Source organism: Mustela lutreola, chromosome 14, assembly GCF_030435805.1.
Source record: "Mustela lutreola isolate mMusLut2 chromosome 14, mMusLut2.pri, whole genome shotgun sequence".
Taxonomy (NCBI): Eukaryota; Metazoa; Chordata; class Mammalia; order Carnivora; family Mustelidae; genus Mustela; species Mustela lutreola.
Window position 1 is genome coordinate 71,295,657 of NC_081303.1, and position 23,908 is coordinate 71,319,564.

The window sequence follows — 23,908 nt, forward strand, 5'->3', positions numbered from 1 at the left end:
CTTTAACCCCTCAGCGGGGATGACTCCCTCCGCCAGGATCTTGGGGGAACAGCGGGGTACAGATTGCCGTGGGGAGACTCTCAGGAGCCCGGCCATGTGAGGGCTGGCTGGGGACTCGGGGCAGGCCGCCGCAGAAAGCAGGCGTCTGGAGCAGACGTCTTGGTCCTCATCCTGTTTCTGCGCCACCCGCCCAGACCCTGGAAGGTGTCCCCCAGCGTCCTTGGGAGCCTCTCCAGCAGCTCCTGTCTTACAGATAACGACAGATAATAACAGAGGACGTTGTTCACATTAATGCTGCTGCTTCCAGCTGTATCTTAGCACAAACTGACTTTTTTTGGCTCATCAGTTGAGGCGAGGCGGGGCAGGGTGACATCTGGGGGCGCTTGTTCTTCTGAGGTGAGGACCCCGAAGGGGCCAGGCCAGGAGGCTTTGGGGATGGCCGGAGCTGGGGCTGCATCCTTTGTCCTCAGCTGAACTCTGCACAGAGCTGGGCTCCTCACCCACAATCAGGATGCTCAGTCTTGAGTGGGAGCCGGCCCGGGGGCGGGAGGTGATGACTCGGGGAAGGCGTGTGCTCTGGGGGGTGGTGAGGGCTGGGGAGGCAGGTCCAAGAGTCAGTGCCCACCTGCGGCACGTGCCAGGAAGTCATCCCTGCTCTGGCTGGGGAGAGAGGGGATCCCCGAGATCCCACGCCCCGAGCCATTCTCTGCAAGATTATGGTTTCCTTCTTGTAGGGGCACAGGAGACACCGCCTGGGGATCAGGGCAAGGGAAGGGGCAATACTCGTGATCGGCCCACCCGGACACGCAGGGGCGCTGCCTGGACAGAGGAGAACATCTGACACGGCCCATCTCTGTGTCCCTCCCTCTCTTGACCGGAAAACACACAGAAGGGTCAGCAGGGCCAGACAGGGGTCACAGGCTCCCAGGAAATGCTTTGAAGGCTTTTATCCTTTCTTTTGATCAGGCTATGAGAACTTTCCAAACGTTGACACAAGGGAAGAAAAGCCTATTCTTCCCTGGGCCAGGGCCTTGGTGTCAGGCCGAGGCCAGAGGACGGGAGGGAAGGGGAAGGGGCCGGAGGGGTGGCCGACAGAGGCCACAGTGACTCAGCTGGAAAAGCAGGCCCCCGGACACACACCCTCTGCCCCCCTTTCGGCACGATTTGTGTGCGTCTGGCTCCGTCGCTATTTGTGGATTTTCTCGGGGGCCGGACGGGAGGGAGATTAATGAATGAGGGCGTCTTGTCTGAAAAGAACCCCAAACCCAACTCCGGTCTTCTTCCAGCCTCGAGGGCTTACATAACCCGGGGCACTTTTCTTGCTGGCCTCTCTCTCCGACCCGGGCCCCTTGCGCTCCCCACCCCCCCTCCTTAACACCCGGAAGCCCAGAAATGCTTCTTTTCAGGCCCCAGAGCAGCCAATCTCCTTGGAAGCCTCCAGGGTCACTAACCAAGTTGGAATTAGTGTCTGAAGAGGAGATGATATGTTTGGGGACAGGAGGCTGAGTGGCCGTTTCCTCTCCCCGCCAAGTCAGGGAGAGGCCTGGACATGGGGTCTTAAAAGTTGGAAGGGACCTTGATAATCCTCAAACACAGGCCCCCCCAAACCCACCCCGCAACTGGCCCTGAAAGGCAGAGACGAGGGGAAGCTACCAGAGAGGAGACGTGTTGATGAGCGTAATCGGTCACCCCGCGACGGCCTTGTGATCTGTTTCGTTTTTATTTTTTTATTTTTTTAAAGATTTTATTTATTTATTTGACACAGAGAGATCACAAGTAGACAGAGAGGCGGGGGTGGGGGAAGCAGGCTCCCCGCTGAGCAGAGAACCCGATGCGGGGCTCGATCCCAGGACCCTGAGATCATGACCTGAACCGAAGGCAGCGGCTTAACCCACTGAGCCACCCAGGCGCCCCACTGTAAAGTTTTCATTCAATTCTATCACATGTTGTTTGTTTCACATGAAAATAAGATCTTCCCTCAACGTCTCTGAGGAGAATTGATATCGTGGCAAAAATACATTACCCTTAATCAGGTGACTTCGGGTCCCTCCTGGCACACTGCTTTGAGAATGGGACGAATACAACCCCCTTATGCCACAATTAAGGAAATAGTGACCTGAGGGGCTGGCTGAGACATTGCCCCAGGTCCCCGAGAGTCGGTGGCAGAGCCGAGACTCCTACCTAAGGCTCCTGCTTCCCCGTCCAGCCCCCGTCCGAGCAGGTAACAGGTAACCGGTAACCTCTTAGTTCCTGGCAGGGTCTTGAAACATCCCTGAGGCCGAATCCCACACACGATCTCCAGAATTCCCGAATGCTGCGCTCAGGCGTACCTGGCCTTGGGTTCAGGGCTGATGGGGCTCCGAAGCCCCCGCTCTGTGCACAGGCCTTCCCTGACACACAGCACGACGAGTTCGGCAGTTACTGGCCCGGAGGCACCTGGTATGCCGCGACTGCCTGTTTCTGTCCATCCCGTCATTCACGCAGGCCCCCCCAGGGGTTGGTTCAGGACCTCCTCCAAGCCTCAGCCCAGTGGACTGGTTCGCGGCGAGCGTGGGAAGCCCTCCGGTCCTGGAGGAAAGCACGGCTCCTTTCCGATCCCATTCCCAAACCCCTAAATCAAAGGGCTCTTTTCTGGAGGGAAGAAGGGGGAGAACAGGAGGCTGGCGGGGGTTGGGGGGCTTACAGTGTTGCCACCAATGCCGACCCTTGGGCCTGGGAGTACAGACGGCGCTCAGGAGGTCCGAGTGGGTGAGGCCGTTCAGAGGTCAGAGCTGGACGAGCGGGACAGCAGGCTCTGCCTGCATATCACCACCTTCAGAGAGCAGGATCCAGGAGCCTGGACACTCCGTTCAGACGTGTGGGGAGAGAGTGGGCCCAAGGCAGGTGACAAGGATGGAGGGGGACACTCACGTTAGTAGTGGCCAGCGCCAAGTACAAGGGGGCCAGCGGGCAGCGCAGGTGGAGGAGAGTTGGGAAGACAGTTGGGAGCAGAGTCCCAGAAGGAAATGGGGACCGTAGGGACATGCCACGCAACCCTGGGAAAGGGGACATGGGGATGGAACAGTCACACAACAAAAGCGTCCCCGCCAGTCATGAGATGCTCTCCGGGCGTCACTGCTGCTGCCATGTCCAGCCAGGCTGGCCCCGGCTCACCTCCCAGCAGGTCGAGGAGTCACCTTCTCTGGCGGCTGAGCCTGGAATTGGCTCAGGGAAGGCAAAGTCACTGTAGTATTAGCCTGAAGCTCCGGGACAGAGGACCCTGGAGTCTGACCAAAAGGTGCTCATCTAGGCTCTGTGGCCAGCAGGTTGTGTCGTGTGGGCTCCCTCGCCCCAGGCTCCTCAGGAACTGTGAAGGCAGAAACTCTTATGGACTCATAAGTGCTGGGGGAGGGGAGTCTGGCCCCTCGGGCTCCTCCCATTTCCCTGAGTCCTTAGGAAGGGGAAGCACTCTGCAGCCAAAGAGGAGAAATCACTGGCCAGAGCCCATGGCGGGAGTCAAGCTCCCGCCCCTCACCCCTGCAGGAGCCAGTGGCACCCCTCCCACTCTGTGACTGCTCCTCTCATCCGGGGACCCAGGCTGGCCGCAAAGCAGAGGTGTTGGGGGGCGGGAGCGCACCACCATGTTGTCCCAATTTGTACTATCAAGGGTCTTTCTTGGGCTCCTAACACTTCAGCCAAAACGAAAGGCTCTTGGTCCCTGGCTGGCTCTGGATTTTCTCAGTGTTACAGCTGCTGCTCCTACTGCTCCCTTTCCTGCCCTGGAAGCGCCTTCTTTCTGACCCCCAGGCCCCTGGCTCCCCGTGTCTCAGTCTTGCCCGACCTTCAGGCCCCGTCTCAACGCCACTTCTCTCTGTAAAGTCTTTCTTGAGAGAGACAGCCAGGTCCGGAGGGAAACCTCAGCCTCTGATTGTTCGTTACTGCACTTGTTTCCTGCTCTAAATGGGGATAATACCACTCTCACGGGGTCACTCCCTTGAGCTAAATGTCACCTTCCCCTTTGCAGATTCCCCGAGGACCTCCTGGATGCTTGGTCTAGGGTGCTTACTGCTTCCTGCCTGTGTTGGGGTTGGCTCCCTTACTGGCTTGGGACAGGTCAGAATCTACATCTAATTCATCTCCCCAACTCCAGGGTCTTGTTTCGAATCTGGCACCCAGGAGATGCTAGAGAAAGGGTCGTGTACGTGCGTGATCCCATGGCGGGGTCTGCGTGCGTCCTCCTACAGCGACAGCAGCACCGCGGACCAGGACAGCTCTGCTGGTTTGTGCGTCGCTCAGCGATGGTAACTAGTTTTGGGGGTTTCCACATTCAGGAAAAGGGAAAAAACGTGGGAAAAACCGAGAGAAGACAGAAACAAGAAGGAAGGACAAGAGGGCTTCAGAGGAGAGGCTCTGGACCAGCGCAAAGTGCTGTCTGTGCAGGACGAGAGCTCCCACGCCGGCTGGGGGGGGCAGTCTGTTCCCAGTTCGCTCCCTTCTGCTCATTCGTTCACTCCCGAGATACTTCTGGAGCACCTACTACGTGTCATGGGCCATGAAAATGCTTTATGTCTGAATCCTCAGTTCAATAAGCATATTTATAGTAGAAAAGAGGTAGCGTGCTGGATGGATGTCCCATAAAACACACAGATGGTGACGTGTGTGTGTGCGTGTGTGTGTGTGCGTGTAGACTCAGAAAAGGGAGGTGTTACTTAGGGCTGTGGGGATCCCAGGCTTCATGGCAGAAGGGGTCATTTGAGCCGGGCTCTGAAGGCCATGTCGGGTGCGTAGGGACAAGGACAGAGGGGAGGCCCGGGAGGGGGGCAGCGTGAACACCTGCGTGCGTAGGGCACGGAGCAGCTGCTTCGCCCAAAGCTCACCACAGGAGAGAAGAGGTGGGGAGTGAGGCTGGAAGCAGATCCGGGAGGGCCCTCTAGGCCTGGCCCTTGACCGACGGTGCAGGGACACTAGCATGTTCTGGGCCAGGGAAGGCCACGGACGGCTGGAAGGCGGAGGACCTGAGCGCGGGGCCAGCCTTCACTGGGGTCACACCCCCCTCCCGGGCTCGGCGTCCTCAGTCAGGAAACAAGGAGGCTCCTCTGAGCACCTCGTAGGCACTGAAGCCGGAGAAAGGCCCGTGGGGTCGTGACATGAGACGCGGCGGCCGCAGAGTCGCAGGGACTTGAGGAGGGAAAGATAAGGCAGCAGAGGCGTGGAGGCCGGTGCGGTGATTCCAGTGAAACGGGCCAGGAGAGGAAGAGGCGCGAGGGGCAGATCCCCAGCCCCCAGCTCAGACACACGCTGACAGTTGACACGAGGAAGGAGAGTCTGAGCACCGGAACCCCCAGGCCGATGGCACCATTAACCCTTTAGGAGACCAGAGGGGCAGAAGGAGAAGGAGGATCTGTTCACATGCGGGAATGAAGGCAGTGAAATCAGTCCCCAGGGCTCCTTTCAGGAGAGCTGCTGCAGAGAAAACAGATTCAGGGTCGCTTCCTGCTCCTCCAGCCCGACTGGCGCTTCCTCCATGGCCCCGGGGTGTGTGTGTGGGGGGGGTCGGAGCATCCCTTCCAGCCACTGACACTGGCTTGGTCCACCCCAATGCCCACAGCCATTTTCGAGCTCATTCTCTCTCTCCATCCTTTGCTGACCCAGAGGAGAACCTGGACTGATGCCTTGGGGACCTGCTTTCTCCCGCCTTTTGAAGGGAATGTTTGTGACTGGCTTAGCGGGACCGCAGGGAGCCTGTGTCCCTCCCGCTGTGCCGTGGCTCCCCCTGGAGGTCTCCAGAAGCTCTGCGTCCCCATCTCCCGTGCCTCACACCCTGTCTCTAGTAACAAATGTCCCCGACACTGGGAAAACAGGTGGAAGTCCCAGCCCGGGGGGTTAGGTGAGAACTCAGTGGTCACACGCGATGGGGAAATGCACCACTGGAAAGCACTCCGGTGTTCTGAAGTGGGAACGTGAGTAAGAGCGGGCTTCCTAAACGCTCGCGGCGGGAGGCCAGGGAGACGGAGCACACCCACTCTTTCTTGGATGGTCAGGAATGGCTTCGAAGCGGGCCACCGACACTTGAGTTCGGAAGGATAAGCAGGAGGTCGGCAGGGAGGCAGGGAGCAGTGTGAGAGCAGGTCCAAAGAGGACGATGCAGCAGGTCCTCGGCAGAGCTGGGCTCCAGAGGCCTGGCGAAGAGCGGCGGGAGCAAAGCCAACGGGAAGCCAGAGACCAGACCAAAGGCTTTTGCACGTTATCCTAAAGGCAGTTGGGAGCTGTGGACCAAGTGAATCACGAGAGACCCCTCGTGGGGTAAGGCTCTGATGAACGCGCTCGTTCTGGAGCATAAGTGACTCATGCGCTCTCAGGTGCCGCCGGGTCAGGCACAAAGCAGGAGGCGGGAGCCCTGTGTTCCGAGGACGCATGCCGGACACCACTGTGGGTGCGCCTGGCCTTTGTGTTACAAAAAAAAAAAAAAATCCTTAGTACAGATCTTGGAGCACGAAGGGGACGTCTCTCCGTTTCTGTCTTTTCACCCGCTGGGGGCCGGCTTTGTCACCCGAAGTCTTCAGACACTGTCCCTGGCCTGCGGCTGGGTCGGTTTTGGGGGAAATGGCGCCCTCTAGAGGAAGGCGTGGGTGTGCTGGGGGCACTGGAGGCCTGTTCCAGAGCTGGGTCCTGCTCCCTTCCCCAGAGTGGGAGCCAGGGCCGGGCCAGTGCAGGAGGCGGGGTGGGGGGGGTGAGGAGGGTGGGGGCAGATTGGCGGATTGTTTACCCGCTTCCTACTCCGGCCCCCTCGCAGAACAAAGCGGCCTGGCTGTGGGAGGTGGCCCAACAGCTGGGAGCAGCTGGAGGAGGCCGGGAGAAGGCTGGCAGCAGCAGGCACGCAGCTGGAGGCGGCAATCACAGCAGCCCTCGCCAGCAGCCCAGATCTCCAGCGCCATGAATCTGAAAGCTCCAGGCCCTGTCCTCTGCGGCTCAGCTGTGATCCTCTCTCTACGGGGCACCACGGAGGCACTTCCCGAGACCCTGGGACCCATGGTGGTGCACCTGGGGGGTCCCAGAAACAGTTGCTGTAATTAAAATGTTCCGGGGCGCCTGGCTGGCTCCATCCCGGGAGCGTGCAACCCTTGATCTCAGGGTTGTGAATTCAGGCCCACGTTGGGTGTGGAGCCTACTTAAAAAAATAAAAAAAGGTTTGGGCCAAGAGACAGAAGACCGGTTCTGGTTCCACCTCTACCACTAATCTGCTTGGGACAAATCTCAGAGCCGATTCTAACGATTTGTACTTAGTTCATGGTGTGAGGGTCAAATTACATGTTTTAAGAACTGTGACGTGATATAGAACCCCAGACTACTGTTTTGGGGATGAGAAGCAAGCCTTCCCTTGGGCCCCAAGAACCTCCATTCCTCAAGACAGGTGGAATCTTTCCTCAGCACCAACAGAGCTGGGACTTTGGGGACAGATGCCCTGAAGGTCACCGTGGGAAGGGCGGAGACCGCAGATGCAGAGTGGGTGAGCATCCGGTCCTCCAAGAGTGTGGGTGAGGGGTACAGACCGTCCTTCACCTCCGTCTGTCTACGGAATTATGGCAAAGTGCTTGCCCATCCTGCCCGTGAACCCCTCCAGGGACAGAGCACTGCCTACTTCTAGAGAAGCTCTGCATGTCCTGATTGTTACGTTGTTCTTTGTCATATCAGTTTGGGATCTTTCCTCCTGTGGTGTAAGCTCATTGGTGGTTTCTCTTAGCTCTCAAAGACCAAGTCCAAACCCTTGTTCATGGGACAGCACTTCAAACCAAATACTTGCACACAGCCACTCGTACCCCTCAGATCGCCTCTTCTCCCAGCTAACTTCCCCGTTTCCTTTAGCCGTTTCTTGCATGATCTGGTTTTGATTGTCCTTGGAGACGCAAAACAGCTGGTACAGGATAAGCAGATCTGAGCACGATCAACAGCCTCCTTATTCTGCATAAATGAATTCGCCTGAAGTAGCTTGAAATAGCATTGCCTTTTTGGCAACCAAAATGCATCACATCTTTCCAATCCAGAATTGCTCAGGTAAGTTTTAGACCTCAGTACATACACATACACATACACATACACATACGCAGTAATTATCTTTTTTGTTAAAGCTCCTCTGGCTCCGTTTGGATCCTGATCCTGCCCAGACCTTGCATTTGTGATCCAGCCCTGCTCTGGGTCACCCACGTGATGGACGGCCATGTGTTCTGGGGTTTCGAATAAAGTAATGTTGCAGACACTGAATGGGGTAAGGCCAGAGATAAAGCTCTCTGGTACGTCACTAGAAAATAGAAAATGATCCACTCACTAGTACCACTGATTTTTGTATGTTTCAGGCCCCAGGATCAGAGTAGCTGTTCTTTTTTCTCGGTCTTAGCCCCAAGGACATAAGAGATCTTGTCAAAAACCTTGCATGGAGACACTTTCTCTATTGCTTTCTCTGACTTGTCCATGTAGTAACCTTGTCCAGGAAGGCAGTTAGGTTCCCTGATGGGACTTGTTCTGGGTAACACCCCTTGCTGGGTCCTACAGCCTTCCCCCAACCTGCCCAAATACTTGCAATTTTTTTTTTAAAGGTTTATTTATTTGCAAGAGAGAGAGAGAGGGAGAAAGAGATTGTCAAGCGACTCCCTGCTGAATGTGGAGGCCAGCCTCTCGACCCTGAGATCAAGACCTGATCCGAAATCAGGAGTCGGGCACTTAGCTTACTGAGCCAGCCAGGCACCCCCAAGTACTTGCAGTCTTAATGCTCTGTTCTAGAAACTTGCCGAGGGTCAACATCTTACCTGTTTGTCTGCAGTTTATGAAATGTATCTTGTTTTTCTTTTTGGATATTAAAATTAGGTTCACTCATCCACAACATTCCAGCACTTTCTCTGTCCGTTAATAGTTCCTCCAATCTCTCAGAGGTTTCACATCTTTTCCAGTTTGTGGATCAGATGCGAAGGCAGACTAATAGGTAAACTTTAAAATGGTATAGAGCGTGGAGCGTCTGGGTGGCTCAGTGGGTTAAGCCTCTGCCTTCGGCTCAGGTCATGGTTCCAGGGTCCTGGGATTGAGCCCCACGTCGGGCTCTCTGCTTGGCGGGGAGCCTGCTTCCTCCTCTCTCTCTGCCTGCCTCTCTGCCTACTTGTGATCTCTGTCTGTCAAATAAATAAATAAAACCTTTTTAAAAATGGTACAGAGATGCAGGTGCTGTGCATTTTTTTTTTTTAAATATTACTACTACTACTGAGTTTTGAATGGGTCTCTCCTTGGGCTCTAAATACCAATTGTTCCCCTTTGCTCCCAAGTAGCTAAGGGTATTGGGAAGTGGACGACATCCAGGTCTGGCCGAGTGGTCTCACTCCAACAGAAGTTCCAGGTGGGTGGAGGCTGGCCGAACAGGCTCCTAGTTACCTCTGAGCATTCCGGGACTCTTGTCCGTTGCCAGTCGCCAGTCTAGGGTCTACTTGGATCGGTGTTTGAATGTGCCCAGATAGTTTCGTGTTCCAGGTGTCAGGTGGGTCGTGGGGAAGACGGGGTAAGGGAGCAGTGTGAGGGATAAAATGCAATGGTTCAGATTTTTTTGGAACAGAGAATGTGATGAACCTCTTTGTTCTCCAAGGACCGAATGCCCCTGAGGTCACCCTCCTCCTTCCCAGAAGGTCTGGCCTCCAGAGCCAGAATCCCAGGGTTCCAGTGATTGAAATCCTTTCTCTGCTGGAAAAGCTCAAGTCCTTGGGCCGGGGTGCCGGCCCCTTGTAGGAAGCGAGCGGTCTCCTATCTCCGAGCCTCTCCCCTTTCTTCTCTCAGGACAAACAGCAATCCTGAATCGGAGCGCGTGCTAACTGATACACGCGAACTTTCCTACTTTACCCCGTCAAGGCGACTTTCCCGGTGACCCGGCAGTCCCCGAGTCCCCGGGGAAACGTCCCTGCACCCGCACCGTCAGGAGGCCTCGCTGTGTGGTTCTCCACCGTGGCTCAGTTGTTTTTGCTCGGGTCCCATCTGTGCTCTTCCCAGAGCCACCGACCCAGACCGAGCCCCCGCCGTGATGCGAATAGATGATAGTGATGGTGACGGTAGAGGGTTAGGAGTAATCACCGTAAGACATGGTGAAATGGACTGGGTGCTCAGAGGACATCTCCAGGGGTAGAAGGATGGGCGGTTTCTGCTGTTTCCTGAGCCAGATGAGTATCTTGGTGTCACCAATGAGTACGGACTCGGGGCTGGGAGAAAAGTGAGTAAATGAAGGGTTTGTGTGTTTTAAGGGGGGTTGGCCTGGAACGACTTCAACAGGATAGTCTTTCTTGCTCTGCCATTCATGAGGGAGGGGGGGGACCCTATTTCAGGAGGAGAGGGCATCACAGAGCTGGCCTTACGGGGACTAGAGACCGGTAGAGCCCTCTCTTCTTGGCCCACCTTCAAGGCACTGTGAGCTTATTACGACCCAGTCTTTTCTGCGTCTCCCAAGAGTCGCAAGGATCAGACTGCGGTGCGAGCACTGGCTCACTGAACGAGTCCCGCTCACTGGGCTGCGGGTTCTCGGGGAGCAACGACGAGGCCATTCTTGTCGACCCCCCGGGGTCTTGCGTGGCGCTTGGCATTCAGCAGGCGCTCATAAATCTTGGCTACTGGTAAGGACCAGTCAGTGGCACCAAACGCACGTGACTTCCTCCTTCGTGTTGGGGGGTGGCCAGGAGTCGGCTGGGTTTCTGCTGTAACCTGCGTTACGCTGTCTTGCTCCCTCCAGATGACATCAGTCGCCAAGGTGTATTACAGTCAGACCACGCAGACGGAGAGCCGGCCCCTCGTGGGCCCGGCGGTCCGACGGCGCCGAGTCCTGACCAAGGACGGCCGCAGCAACGTGAGGATGGAGCACATCGCCGACAAGCGCTTCCTCTACCTCAAGGACCTGTGGACCACGTTCATCGACATGCAGTGGCGGTACAAGCTGCTGCTCTTCTCGGCGACCTTCGCGGGCACCTGGTTCCTCTTTGGCGTGGTGTGGTACCTGGTCGCCGTGGCCCATGGGGACCTGCTGGAGCTGGGCCCCCCCGCCAACCACACCCCCTGCGTGGTCCAGGTGCACACGCTCACCGGGGCCTTCCTCTTCTCCCTCGAATCGCAGACCACCATCGGCTACGGCTTCCGCTACATCAGCGAGGAGTGCCCGCTGGCCATCGTGCTCCTGATCGCGCAGCTGGTGCTCACCACCATCCTGGAGATCTTCATCACGGGCACCTTCCTGGCCAAGATCGCCCGGCCCAAGAAGCGGGCGGAGACCATCCGGTTCAGCCAGCACGCCGTGGTCGCCGCGCACGACGGGAAGCCCTGCCTCATGATCCGCGTCGCCAACATGCGCAAGAGCCTCCTTATCGGCTGCCAGGTGACAGGCAAACTGCTGCAGACCCACCAGACCAAAGAGGGTGAGAACATCCGGCTCAACCAGGTCAACGTGACGTTCCAGGTGGACACCGCCTCTGACAGCCCATTCCTCATTCTGCCGCTGACGTTCTACCACGTGGTGGATGAGAGCAGTCCCCTGAAGGACCTGCCCCTTCGCAGCGGCGAGGGCGACTTCGAGCTGGTGCTGATTCTCAGCGGGACGGTGGAGTCCACCAGCGCCACCTGCCAGGTGCGCACCTCCTACCTGCCGGAGGAGATCCTCTGGGGCTACGAGTTCACACCCGCCATCTCGCTGTCAGCCAGCGGCAAGTACATAGCGGACTTCAGCCTTTTCGACCAAGTAGTGAAAGTGGCCCCTCCCAGTGGCCTCCGTGACAGCACCACGCGCTATGGAGACCCGGAGAAGCTCAAGTTGGAGGAGTCGCTGCGGGAGCAAGCGGAGAAGGAGGGCAGCGCCCTTAGCGTGCGCATCAGCAACGTCTGATGGCGGCTTCCCACCTCCCCATCCCTCTGGTCTCTCCGCTGTTGGCATCCTGGGTGAGGGCTGCTACCCGAGCTCACCGGAGAGTCCCCGAAGCACCCATCCTCCACTCCCTCTGCTTTAACCTGGTGGCCTGCGGCTAGGCGAGGCCAACTGGAGTCCGAGCTGTCCTTCCATCGTCCCCTTCACCTCCCCCACTCCCGCCCGACGCACAACTCCCTGACGACAGGCTGGGGGAAGGACAGGGAAGATTCGGCTGAAGTGGCTTGAGTGCCTCAGCCATGCTTGGAGACTCACATTAGGAGGGCCGTTCCAGGTGGATGGATAGACTCCCCCCACCTCCTGCCACCGCCACCGTCCAGTTTGGTGGCTTGAGGCTGGAACCCCCACCCACCTCTAATTTCCCACCCAGCTGGTTCCCTAAGGCAAGACTCTGATAGTCCTTTCGGGGTCTGTGCCTTAGAAAGATCGGAATCTGGAATTCATTTATCCTGGGTTCGCTACCAAGCCCTGTTGAGAGAAGTCAGGGTTTTTCATAGGGGGTTTATTTCTGCTGGTAAATTTGGACGATAATCTAGAGCCCTGGTCACCGGTTTTCCTCTTTCCATTCTCTCAAGTGGACCCTCTCTTCCAATACCCAGTTCTTTCACAGCCGCCTCTGCTCCCAGAGAACTGAGGCTGACCCAGGACACCTGAACCGGTCACACCACACCTGCACCCATCCCGGAATCTGAACTCTAGATGTGGAGGGACTAGTGCAGGACTCTTGTCCAAGACCTTGACCCTACTCTGCACACAGCCCTGGATTTGTTTCCCTGCGACCTGTGGATGGGTTGAGCCTTGCCAGTATGTTCCCAGGTCCCACAGAAAGGTCTGGAAATGATGTTCCAGATACTTACAGGGCCCAGATTCCCTAGGAAAGTGACATCAACCCCACCATGCAGGAGGAGTAAATTCTCAGGTTTCCAGACTGCTGTATGGAGCCTCTGGGAGTTAGGGCTTTATAGGGCTTGGAGCAGGGCAGAACTCTGTGGCCGGCAGACACCATCCCCCCATCACTCCTGCCTGTGGCCCTCTGACAATGTCAGCTAGCTTATTAGGCAACGCTGGGAGGGAAGGAGACCATGCCTCCTATTCAAATAGCCAGGGTCTCCCTTAGCCATTCCCGAGACTTGGGCTAAAGTGGGCACCAGCCCCATCTCCACTCTCCTCTGCCACAAAGCTACCTTCAGGGGAGTTAAAGGGACACTTTAGGAGACCAAGCTGTTCCTTGTTCCCTGCTGGGGGCTGTGGGAGAGGCCAAGAAGGGAGAAGGGGCCCCAAAACTTTCTCTAAATCCCCAAAAGTTTCTCCCCAAATCCCAAGAGTGCCTCCTGGTCTCATTTAGGTACAAGAAACTGTGCCCCCTTGCCCCCATGGGGGCCGGGCATAGAGTCCCCTGAACGAGTCAAGTGGCAGCTTGTTCGGGAGGACCCGGGTCAGTTGTTACAAGCTACACACTTCCCCAGAATGTGCACGTGCGTCTGCGTGCAGAGCTTTACAGAGAAACCTCACGGTTCTGAGGCTGGACCCACGGTCACCACAGGATCCGCGTAAGACCCTCTTACGTGCATCTTTCCTCGAACTTGGCTAACCACGACTTGAAAACTGAAGATCCTGCATTCTTCACGGACCGCAAACCCCACCAACAGTCCCTGGCTCTCAAGAAAACCAGAACCAGAAAAACTTGAAAATCCGACACAGAAGAACAGAAGGCAAAGAGCCAGTTTCTAGGCTCTCAAGTTTATTCAACGTCAGACTTACCTTCTTCCCACGTGCAAAGGCCCAGAGTACTGGACTGTGGGTGTGTGTGCGCGCGCACGCTTCTCACCCAACAGCAAGCTATCTTCCACTAGTCTCTTCCGCATACAGCCGCGTCCCTCCTGAGGGACACCCTCTCTCCCTCGTCCCCTGCTGTCCGCTCTAGGTCCCAGACGCTGCTCAGATTCTTGCGTAACAGAATGAGGACATCTTCTGACTTAACCTTTTTGCTTCTCCTCTGGGACCCCAGACTTTGCTCTAAGCTGCACTTTAAGTCACACTGTCCTTTTAACACAGCCTCGCTGACTCTCCCATACGCCTTCCCAGAAAACTGCGCCCCCCCACCAACCAGCAGTTTACACTATGGCCTCTTCCTCGGAGCTGAAACCCTTCTTCGGGCTATGAGACAAGCTTGAGAAGCAGCCGGGTCTGGGGTCCCCTGGCCCCGCCAACCATAGACTTCGAATGGCAGGAGCCCTAAGCACCGATGTTAGCGGGGAGATGCCACATGGGCAAAACCACCAATGGGGGAGGGTACTCAGGGTGTGACGATGACACAGGGCACTGCTGAGGGACCCAGTGAAATCGATGAATCCAGTCTCCCTTGGACCAGCTGCCGAGACCTGGGTGGAGGCTCAGGAAGTAGGACGTGGTGCGAATGGAAGGCTGACCTAGGGAGAAAGAGACACAGAGATAATATATACGTGGAGAGATGTACGATGTATATAGATGTGTTTAGGACAAATATCCTGAATGTATGGAAAGGAGATGTTAGCGTGGGGGCAGACATCCTGCTCTGGTTTGGGGGTAGGACTCCCCCGATTTCCAGACTTTTGACCAGTGATCCTGGTTTCGAGATGGAAGTGAGACAGCCGAGGAGGCTTTCGGGTTTGATGATGGGAGAGGGAGGCAGGGAAGCCGCTCTTCGGAAGTGAGGAGATGCCCGCTGAGGCTTCTGAGAAGCCCCGCGGGCTGAGGTCCAGGAGGGAGACAGGAAGGGGGTGGCTGCTGGGGCCACAGGCATATGGAACCCACTTATGCTGTGTGCTGCACCCGGCCGTGTCCTGTCACTGTAGCACTTTTTTTGTTCTGTTTTGTTTTAAAATAAAAGCACCTTCTGTGTCCTTTTCTTGAAGTACGCTGTATGTGCCCTTCCTGCACAGGGCCGGGGGGCCACAGCAGCTTCAGCCTGCTACGGGAAGTCCCACCAGGAGCTGACCTCTTCGGTGCGTGGGGGGCACTGACGGGACGCCACGACCTCAGCCTCCAAACATCAGCACGGCAAGGGTGTGGGGCTCAGGACGGGCCCAAGGCCAAGACCCAGCCCTCTGTGCGCGGCTGCAGGCTGCCCAGATGCTCTCTAGGCCAGCAGAGCCCCAGTCCTGGCACTGGGCGTGGGGGTAATGGGACGCGTGGCAAACAGGAGAAGGGGGCTAGCGGCTGCCCCGGGGGGAGGGGGCAGCTCCGTGAGAATCTTCTGGAATCCTGACTCTGCTCCACTGCATTATCCACCACCCATCTCTGCCAGCTGGTGAGACCATCTGGGGGCTTCCCCATAAGGCCTGGGCAGAGAAAAGCCGCCAGCTGTAACACTGCTCTAAGTCGGGGACATGGCCCCCTCCCCAAGGCTGCTACCCGGGTCCATTCCCCTGCTGTTGAACCTAGTTTCTTTGCAGCAGGTGACATGTCCCCCCTTGCTGTGGATAAACAGCTCGGTCACGGCCAGCTCTCCTGAAGCACAACTGTCCAGGGGCGGCTTTTCCAGTCGCCGCATTAAAGACTAAACCAGGTCAAACTTACCTAGTCAAACAAGACCAGGAGCTTGTTTGGTTTCTTTTATTTAATTTTAGTCTTTTCAGAATAAGCTACTGAATAAAATGGACGAATCTCTGTGCTTTACTCCAGCTTCTTTTAGAAATCGAAGCCAACCTAGTGTTCGGGCCTGAACCCGCAGGCCTGTCTGCGGGAGCGGAGGGTGGAGGGAGGCTGCGCTGGGGGGGCTGGACGGGGCCCGGCCCTGCCCCTTCCCCGCAGTCACCCCTCCCTCCCTCAGTACCGCAGCCCCTCATCCACCTTAGGATCCTGTAGCAAATACCCTTCACACTTGGGTTTTAAATGATTAAAAAAAAAAAAAAAAAAAGAGGTTAAGACTCAGAAATCTGGACATTGGCTCAGCTCCGTCCAGGAAAGTTAAGTTGTTTGGGATGCTGGGCAACGCTCCTCTCAACCAGCGAGTCAGCGCCCAAGTTCCCTTCCATGCTGCTGCGCAGAGACATTCCTTACGTATCCTTGAGGCTCTCCAGAACTATTCGCTTCACAGTGGGGCCTTGTGCCCCAACATTCGAAGAAAGGGATCTCTCTTATCTCTCTTCTACTCTGGTCCATCACTTCCCCGAAAAAGATCCGGTGGCCCGTATCCAGTCCTGAGTCCTCTCCGACAAGGGGTAACACATCCCAGAGTCTCTGACCCCTGCTCCCCAGAACTGGAAGGACAGAGGGAGGTGGAAGGAGAGACTTAACTACAACGTTTAGGAAACACTAGCTGAGGGCTGGGTCACAAGACATGTGAGATACAAGACATACGATATACACAGCCCCCTAAACACAGCCCCCTAAACTTCGAAGAAACTTGCAAACCTGTGAGGAAAACAAGATACAGTAACAAGTCGCACACACTAAGGGCCCGATAAGGGCCCGATACACCGACCTAGGAGACGCCTCTGAACAATACCTCCCAGGGACAGGCACTAGGCCAGGCAAGGTATCGATCTACAAGGTCTGGTTAGAACACATGGGACCTAAGAGTCAAGAAAGATCGGCAGATGCGGAGTTCCTGCTCCGCGGGAGGTACCTCTCCACTGAGAAGGAAACAGGAGTGAGGACGCGCGCGGCACGGGCCTCGCACCTGCTGGTCTCCTGCGCGACGCCTCACGGCTCGCGGGCCCCAGCCTCGCTCGCTCTAGCCGCGCCCGTCGCACAGTCTCACCCCCAAGCGCCTGCTGATACCTGTGGCTGCGTCGCAGACCCACCTCCCGTGGTGCTTACCAGAGCGGCAGCTGTGCTTGTGGACTTGCTGGATGAATGTCTGTGTCGCTGGCTTGTTTAAGAGCCACGTGACTGGGACTCGTGTCAGCACTCCGTCACCAGCAGAGCCTGACGCCTGCACGTACGTTGCTCAGCGGATGTCGCAGAAGCAAGGGAAGGGGGAGGAAAGGAACGTGTCTCGAGTTCACGCAGCCAGTACACAGGGGAGTGCGTACGTTTGTTAAATATCCGTAAAAGATTTAGGTAACATATTTCATAAGGCAGGACATAACTAACTGTCAAAGAGAGAGAGAGAGAGAGAACAGACAAGTAAGCTCACGGTCGTGCAAGGAGAGATCATTTGACAGAGAGATTTGAGGTCTAGGGAGAGTCTGAGGAGCTGAGGTTGGAGGCCAGCATCAAAGCACAAGCAGCATGTAGGCAAGAGAGAGAGGAAGGATTCTCTGCGGCTGATAGAGCGTCAGAAGTACCGGAGGCAGAAAGCACGAGTGTATTATGTGAGGACGGGTCGTAACCCTAGAAGCGAGGGCTTTATAGGCGAACAGACTGAAAGGGCAGGGCCACGGAGGGACTGAATGCGAGGCTAAATGGTCGATTTTTTTTTTTTTCTATAGGCAGCTGGGAGCCACCGAAGATATTTGAGGAAGGAGAGAATCTAATTAAAGTACTGTTTATGAATATCAACCTAGCAGGAGAATTGAGAGGCAGGAAACACTAAACCAGTTAAGAGACTTTCAAAAGCTTGGGGCGAAGGTAATCGCCAGAGACCCCTGGGTAGTGGACGTGGTCGGTATGGACTATTAAACGGAGCTGTTGAAGGTCTGGACCAAGGTATAGGACCCCGAGGATGAAAGGAATTAGGAATAGATTCCAAGCAAACTACAAAGCAGGAAACAGAAGCAAGATCTACAAAAACAAAATAAGGAAAGTGATTGACTCAGCCTGTACTACAGCAGAAAACAAGAGGGTACACTCCAAGAGCTAACAGGGGTGGCATTTAATGAAGGGATTCCTTACAAGGGTGCGGGCAGGGCTAATGAGCGGAGAGATGGTGAGGCTCCCAGGACCTTCCCGCCGCTGGAAAGCCTTTAGCAGTCTTAAACTTGGCAGGAAGTGGTGCGAGTTGTAGCCAAGGGAGGGGGCTGTGGTTCCAGGGGAAGCCGTGGTCTCAGGCAGCAGGACTAAGCTTCGTCTCAGCTAGTGCCTCCCACTGGCCTGTTCTCATGGGGAGCTCGACGGCAGGGGAGACGGTGTGATGCCGCCCAGAACAGGGCAACAAAGGGAAGAGTAGATCTGGAAAGCTGAGGAGAGTGAAACAGTACAGTGACCCAGGTCAAGGCCCTCGGCGAGGATGCTAGGGACAAGCCATGCATGGGTGTGGCTGGATCTATCGGGGCAGAAGCCTGGAGGCGGCCGGTGGAAGGGGGACTGGGAAGGACTGTGTGTAGCAGCTTGAGAGGCAACGAGCAGCTGAGCCACGCGAAAACCTGCAGCTCTTTGGAGAGATGAGAAATGGAATCCCTGAACCCAGGGCAAAGAGCTCGGGGAGGGCTCCTTAAAGCCTGGAATACATCCGTCCCACCTAGAAACGGTAAGGAAGTCGGACCGCCCCGTCCAAGTTATTTTCCTGGACTCCAGGCCCTTCTTTGGTCCCACAACTACTTCCTCTATCCCACACCTTTGACCTCAGTGACCCAGTGCAGGTTTCATTAGCTGTTTCTGGTTTTCTTATCTGCTCCATTTGGCGCCTCCCATCCCTTTAATAGGTAATTACGCTCTACAGGGTCATTTGGTTGAGGCCTTTCTGCCACATTACCTAAACCAACCCGTCAGAGGACCCTTACTTAATCTTCAGACACCCTGCCCCCACATCGTCTGCTCTCTGGACTAAGCCTCGCTTGGCTATCATGGGCAGAGAGAAAAGTCAGGGCCAGAGTCCTAGTGAGAGCGGCGCTCAGAAAGAGTCCGACAAGAGATCAAATGAGAAGGGCGCAGAGAAGGAAATCAAAATTCATCATCAACATTTTGTTTACAGGTTAGCTGCGCAGCAGGCAGAACTGCTCTTCTGTTCCAGCTCTGCCGTTAGTTCATGATGTGACGTGGGGAAATTACTTCACCTCTGGAAATCCTGATTTCTTCATCTGAGAAGGCAGCAGGCAGCGTATCCTCCCTACGTGGAAAGTATTTAGCACAACGCCTGACACACTGCAGGCAAGTCCTCGGCAGAACTGGCTGTTGGCAATCATCGCCAGCAGCACGGTGATGGGCTCTCACCGTACGTGTAGCTACTGCGCTGCAAAAAAAAAACACAAAACAAAACAAAACAAAAAAACCAACAACAAAAACACACACACAAAAAAACAAAAACAACAACAACAAAAAACCCCGGAGATAAAAGTAATTGCCGGGGTGCCAGGGTGGCTCAGTCATTGAGTGTCTGCCTTTAGCTCAGGTCATGATCCCGGGTTCCTGGGATCAAGCCCCATGTCCCCGCTCTCTGCTTGGCAGGGAGCCTGCCTACCCCCCTCTCTCTGCCTGCTTGTGATCTCCCTCTCTCTGTCAAATAAATAAATAAATAAGATCTTTAAAAAAAGATAAAGCAAAGCAAAAGTAACTACCAAAATGAGGCCTGTAGTTACACGAAGGCTTATGTAAGGGGAAAAAGATAGCGGAATATGAATATGGAACACATACCATTCACACGGTTCATCCGCAGGGTAAGAGTCAATCGTATGATGCATGAGGTGTGGGCGGGGGCTTGAGGGGGCCGTCCAGGGAGCTGCGTGTTGAGGCTGCAGGGAGTCATCTACCGTCTTTATTCTAGCCAAGGAAGCTTCCCCTAGGAAGCCAGATCAATCCCTGAAACGAAGCCATCAGTCCTTGCTGAACATTTATAATGTGCCTATGACTGCAATAAATTATGAATAACTGAAAAAAACACTAAGTTTAAGATATAATCCCTGACCTCAAGAATCCTACGACCTCCTGGAAAAGGTTATGAATGTCACTTACAATGATTAGGGCATTCACAGTTCTGCAGACTAAGAGCAGCCCCAGCCCGCAGGAGGGAAAGACCTAAGGGGCGGGAGTCCTTGGTGAGAAATTCAGGGAAGCCAGGGTAGGGGCGGGTGGGGGAGGGATCGGAGCTCGAGGTGGGGGAGGGACACCGGGGGACGGCCGGCCCGGGAGCTAGGAGCACTCCCAGGATGCCACTCTGCGGGGCCTCTGGTATCGTCCAACGTCTGCCCCACGCGTCCTGAACGCCCGCGGATGGGTGAGACAGACGCACGGGAAGGACGAGATCGCCTCCGAGTGTCCCAGAGAAAACCAGGAAATAGAAACAAAAAAATCAGGTGTCCCAAGGCCCCGTGACAAATGCCGTACCGAAGCCCTGGGATGGCGGGCGGCACCGGACGGGCCAGGCAGCAGGCGGGGTCTTCCGTGGGAACGACCTTCCAGAGCGCGGAGCCCCGCCACCCCCGTGTGGCCACCCTCGGTGGAGGAGGCAGCGACGTCGCCCGGCGGATGAAAGCAGACGCTTTCGGGAGGGGCCCCGGGGCTGAGGCCCGCAGGGTCAGGTGCTGTGCGAGCGGGAAGGCAGCCGGGACACGAGGCCGAGCCCCGTGGCGGCGGCGAGGCGCGGGCACCGTTCCCGGCCTCCCCGCGCACCCGCCACCCGGGGCTGCCGGACAGGACAGCGGCCCCGCTCACCTCCGGTCTGGACACGGAGCTGCAGCTTCAGGTCCGGGCTCAGTCCCGAGCACGCGCGCGACCTGCACGCTCGGGCCGGCCCTCGAGCCCCGGCGACCGGCGACCGGCGACCGGCGACCGGGACGCCCGGCCAGCGTTCTCACTCTCGGGCCCCCGGGCCGGCGGACGCGGCTGGAAGCTCGCTCCGTCTCTGGCTCCGTCTCCGCGGGACGGAGCCGCGAAGCGGGAAGGACCCTCGTGCGAAGAGAACCGCCGCCCCGCTCCGCTCCAGACCCGCGGAGCCCCCCGGGCCCGTGGGCCACGCCTCCCGCGAGAGCCGGAAGTCCCGCCCCCGCCCGAGGAAGGAGGGGCGGCGACACAGCCAATCCGAAGGAAGGCCACCCCGGCCGGGCCACTGAGGGCGCGGCGCGGCCCCGCCCCCCGGAAGCGGGGCGGGGGCGGGGCTCTCTGCCGGAAGCGACCGTCCCGCGGCGGTTTCGGTTGGCGGCGCGCGGGCGGGAGATGCGCCGGCCGCCTGAGGCGCGGGCGCCGGGCGAGGGTCGCGGCTCGGACGGCGGCTCGGGGCTGGGGCCGAGCGGCGGGGGCGCCGGGCGGTCATGGGCCCGACCAAGCCCTGGGGCGAGTGGTTCCTGAGCCTGCGGGTGTCGCCCGCCGGCGTCTTCGGGGTGGCCTTCCTCGCGCGGGTGGCCCTGGTCTTCTACGGCGCCTTCCAGGACCGGACGCTGCTGGTGCGCTACACGGACGCGGACTACCCGGTGTTCACGGACGCCGCGCGCCTCGTCGCGCAGGGGCGCTCGCCCTACCTGCGGGCCACCTACCGCTACACGCCGCTGCTGGGCTGGCTGCTGGCGCCCGGCGTGCGCCTGGGCGAGCTCTTCGGGAAGTTTCTGTTCATCAGCGGCGACCTGCTCGCCGCCTTCCTGCTCTACCGCCTGCTGCGCCTCCGCGGGCTGGGCCGGCGCCGCGCCTGCGGCTACTGCGTCTTCTGGCTGCTCAACCCGCTGCCCATGGCGGTGTCCAGCCGCGGCAACGCCGACTCGCTGGTGGCGGCGCTGGTGCTGGCGGCGCTGTACCTGCTGGCGCGGGGGCAGGTGGCGGGCGCCGCCGTGGCCTACGGCGTCGCGGTGCACATGAAGCTGTACCCGGTGACCTACGCCCTGCCCATCGCCCTGCACCTGCTCCCGGAGCGCGGCGGCGGCGGCGGCGGCGGCGGCGGCGGCCACCCGGGCCCCCGCCCGCGCCGCGGCTCCTTCCGGGCGCGCCTGGCCGAGTTCCTCGGGAGGCTGTGCAGCCGCGCCGTGCTGCTCTTCGTGGCGGTGGCCGGGCTCACGTTCGCCGCCCTGGGCGCCGGCTTTTACCGGAGGTACGGCTGGGAGTTCGTGGAGCACACCTACCTGTACCACCTGACGCGGCGGGACACGCGGCACAACTTCTCGCCCTACTTCTACATGCTCTACCTGACGGCCGAGAGCCCGTGGAGCCCCTCCCTGGGCATCGCCGCCTTCCTGCCGCAGTTCGTCCTGCTCTCCGCCGTGTCCTTCGCCTACTACCGGGACCTCGCCTTCTGTTGCTTCCTGCACACGGCCATTTTCGTGACTTTCAACAAAGTCTGCACCTCCCAGTATTTCCTCTGGTACCTCTGCCTGCTGCCGCTGGTGATGCCGCTCGTGCGAATCCCGTGGAAGCGAGCTGTGCTTCTCCTGATGCTCTGGTTCATAGGGCAGGCCTTGTGGCTGGCGCCGGCCTACGTCCTGGAGTTTCAGGGAAAGAACACGTTTCTGTTTATCTGGTTAGCTGGTTTGTTCTTCCTCCTTATCAACTGTTCCATCCTGATTCAAATAATTTCCCATTACAAGGAGGAACCCCCCATGGAGAGAATCAAATACGACTGATAGGACTCCAGTTCCTCTGCCACTTCTGCGACAGGGTCATTGTCCTGAGCGGACCAGAAGAGAGCCTTGGGACACATTTGTGAACATCCTGTGCGCTCTAGTGAAGATTCAGTTTGGAGCACAAAACCCTAGTCCAGCGGGAATTAAAAGGAGTGGTTGCCTTATATATAAAGCGGGCTCAGCGGTTGAGGTCCGCCTCTGTCCTAATCTCAGGAGTCTGTTCTCTGGGACATGATGGGAAGTAAAGGTTACTTGTTGAAAATGGGAAATCTGATTAAACTATCAGATGCTAAAATTAGCGTTTTTGTAGAAGAACAGAGGAATGGACTTAGAGACCTAAAGTCCAAGTCGGCATTCCTACGGGTTATACTGTGCTGCAGTCCGAAGCTGTCTTTTTAACCCCCACTTCTTCTTTTTTAAAGCTTTCCCAACAGCTGTGAGAACTCGTGGAACGTGCCTAAAGTTCAGCTTTTGGATGTCAAGTGTTAACCAATACCACCGGGCTGAGACTGGGAGAGTTCATTCTGTATTAAAAGTGGGGGCTTAGAAAAAGAGTCCAAAGAATTTAAATTGTAATCATGTTTCATGTAGTTGTTTTATTTACTTCGTTTTTCAGCACTTAGTCTCAGTGGTATTAGACTACCATTTGGTTTTATACACAATTAAATTAAAGTTCACCCATCTTTAAACTTGAGTCAGTACATATTTCAAAATAGCATCTTGCTTTTGATGTTTGGAGTTCACAAACTACTAGGGACAGTTTAATGTTCTCTTATACCTCTTGTTTTTAATTTTCTGATTGCCTTAAGATATTTTTCATACAGAATTTAAGGTAATCAAGCGTCATCTGTGTTGTGAAAATGAAAATTAGGAGATTTTAAGTGATACAAAATTACGTTGTTAGTAAGACATTTCCCAGGTTAAAAATACCCCACTTGAAAAAAATGCATGGTGGAAATGGAGACCTGTGTGGGAGGCGCTGGAAAGCTTAAGAAGCAGCCTAAGTAGTCATAAATCTAGACCAGGAAATTGAGGGAGAGAGTGTGGAAAGGAGGCTTCGGTGAGCAGATCCATTTTCCTTATTACTATAATATTTCTAGGGAAGAAATGCTTTCTCAGTTTTAAATGAGCTACCTAAAAAAAATTTTTTTAACATAACCCATGTAGGCTGGGGACTCCCTCGCACTCATGCAGTAGTAATACAGGGGATTGATTTTATGATCGTGGTTTTAAAAGATGAGTAATTTATCAACATTCTTTCACACTAAAAGAACAAAAACAACTTCGGAGAAAGAATATTTCATACCGGTTCAGGCCAAAAAGGACTTCGAGAATAAGGTGTATATGAACTAGACATCAGTAAGAGTGCTGGCAGGGGCCGCAGTTCTTGGATGGGTACCTTTTGGGACCTGCCATAAGAAGGGAAGAGTGGGTGGTTTTGCCAGGGTGTCATTAGGTGAAAATAGGTGAGACCAGTGATTGTTGAGGACAGTGACCTTGCTTGTAGCATCTGGTCTCAGATCCCACATTGGTTCTTACCTTGCGGGCTCTTTGTATGTGATCGTCCACTAGCGGCTTTCCAGCCATGACGTTC

The 23,908-nt window shown here is 56.3% G+C and overlaps 2 protein-coding genes and 1 long non-coding RNA gene across 3 annotated transcripts in view; 2 read left to right on the forward strand and 1 right to left on the reverse strand.

Moving 5' to 3' along the window:
* The window catches only part of KCNJ10 (potassium inwardly rectifying channel subfamily J member 10), a 28,820-nt gene extending 14,019 nt beyond the window's left edge, over positions 1–14,801 (forward strand). Inside the window, exon 2 of the mRNA XM_059147160.1 lies at positions 10,730–14,801. Coding sequence (XP_059003143.1) covers positions 10,730–11,869 — 1,140 coding nt within the window. The 3' untranslated portion in view covers positions 11,870–14,801. The remainder of the gene's footprint in view (positions 1–10,729) is intronic.
* A 3,891-nt stretch (positions 14,802–18,692) lies between these two features.
* On the reverse strand, positions 18,693–20,742 carry LOC131815353 (uncharacterized). The gene is made up of 2 exons (XR_009347671.1): positions 19,406–20,742; positions 18,693–19,004 (listed from the first exon to the last, which is right to left on the reverse strand). It is a non-coding gene; the product is annotated as an uncharacterized LOC131815353 (long non-coding RNA).
* A 154-nt stretch (positions 20,743–20,896) lies between these two features.
* Positions 20,897–23,003, forward strand: PIGM (phosphatidylinositol glycan anchor biosynthesis class M). The gene has a single exon (XM_059147156.1). The coding sequence runs from the start codon at positions 21,019–21,021 to the stop codon at positions 22,312–22,314; it is 1,296 nt and encodes a 431-aa protein (XP_059003139.1). The 5' UTR covers positions 20,897–21,018; the 3' UTR covers positions 22,315–23,003.
* Positions 23,004–23,908: the final 905 nt, after the last annotated feature.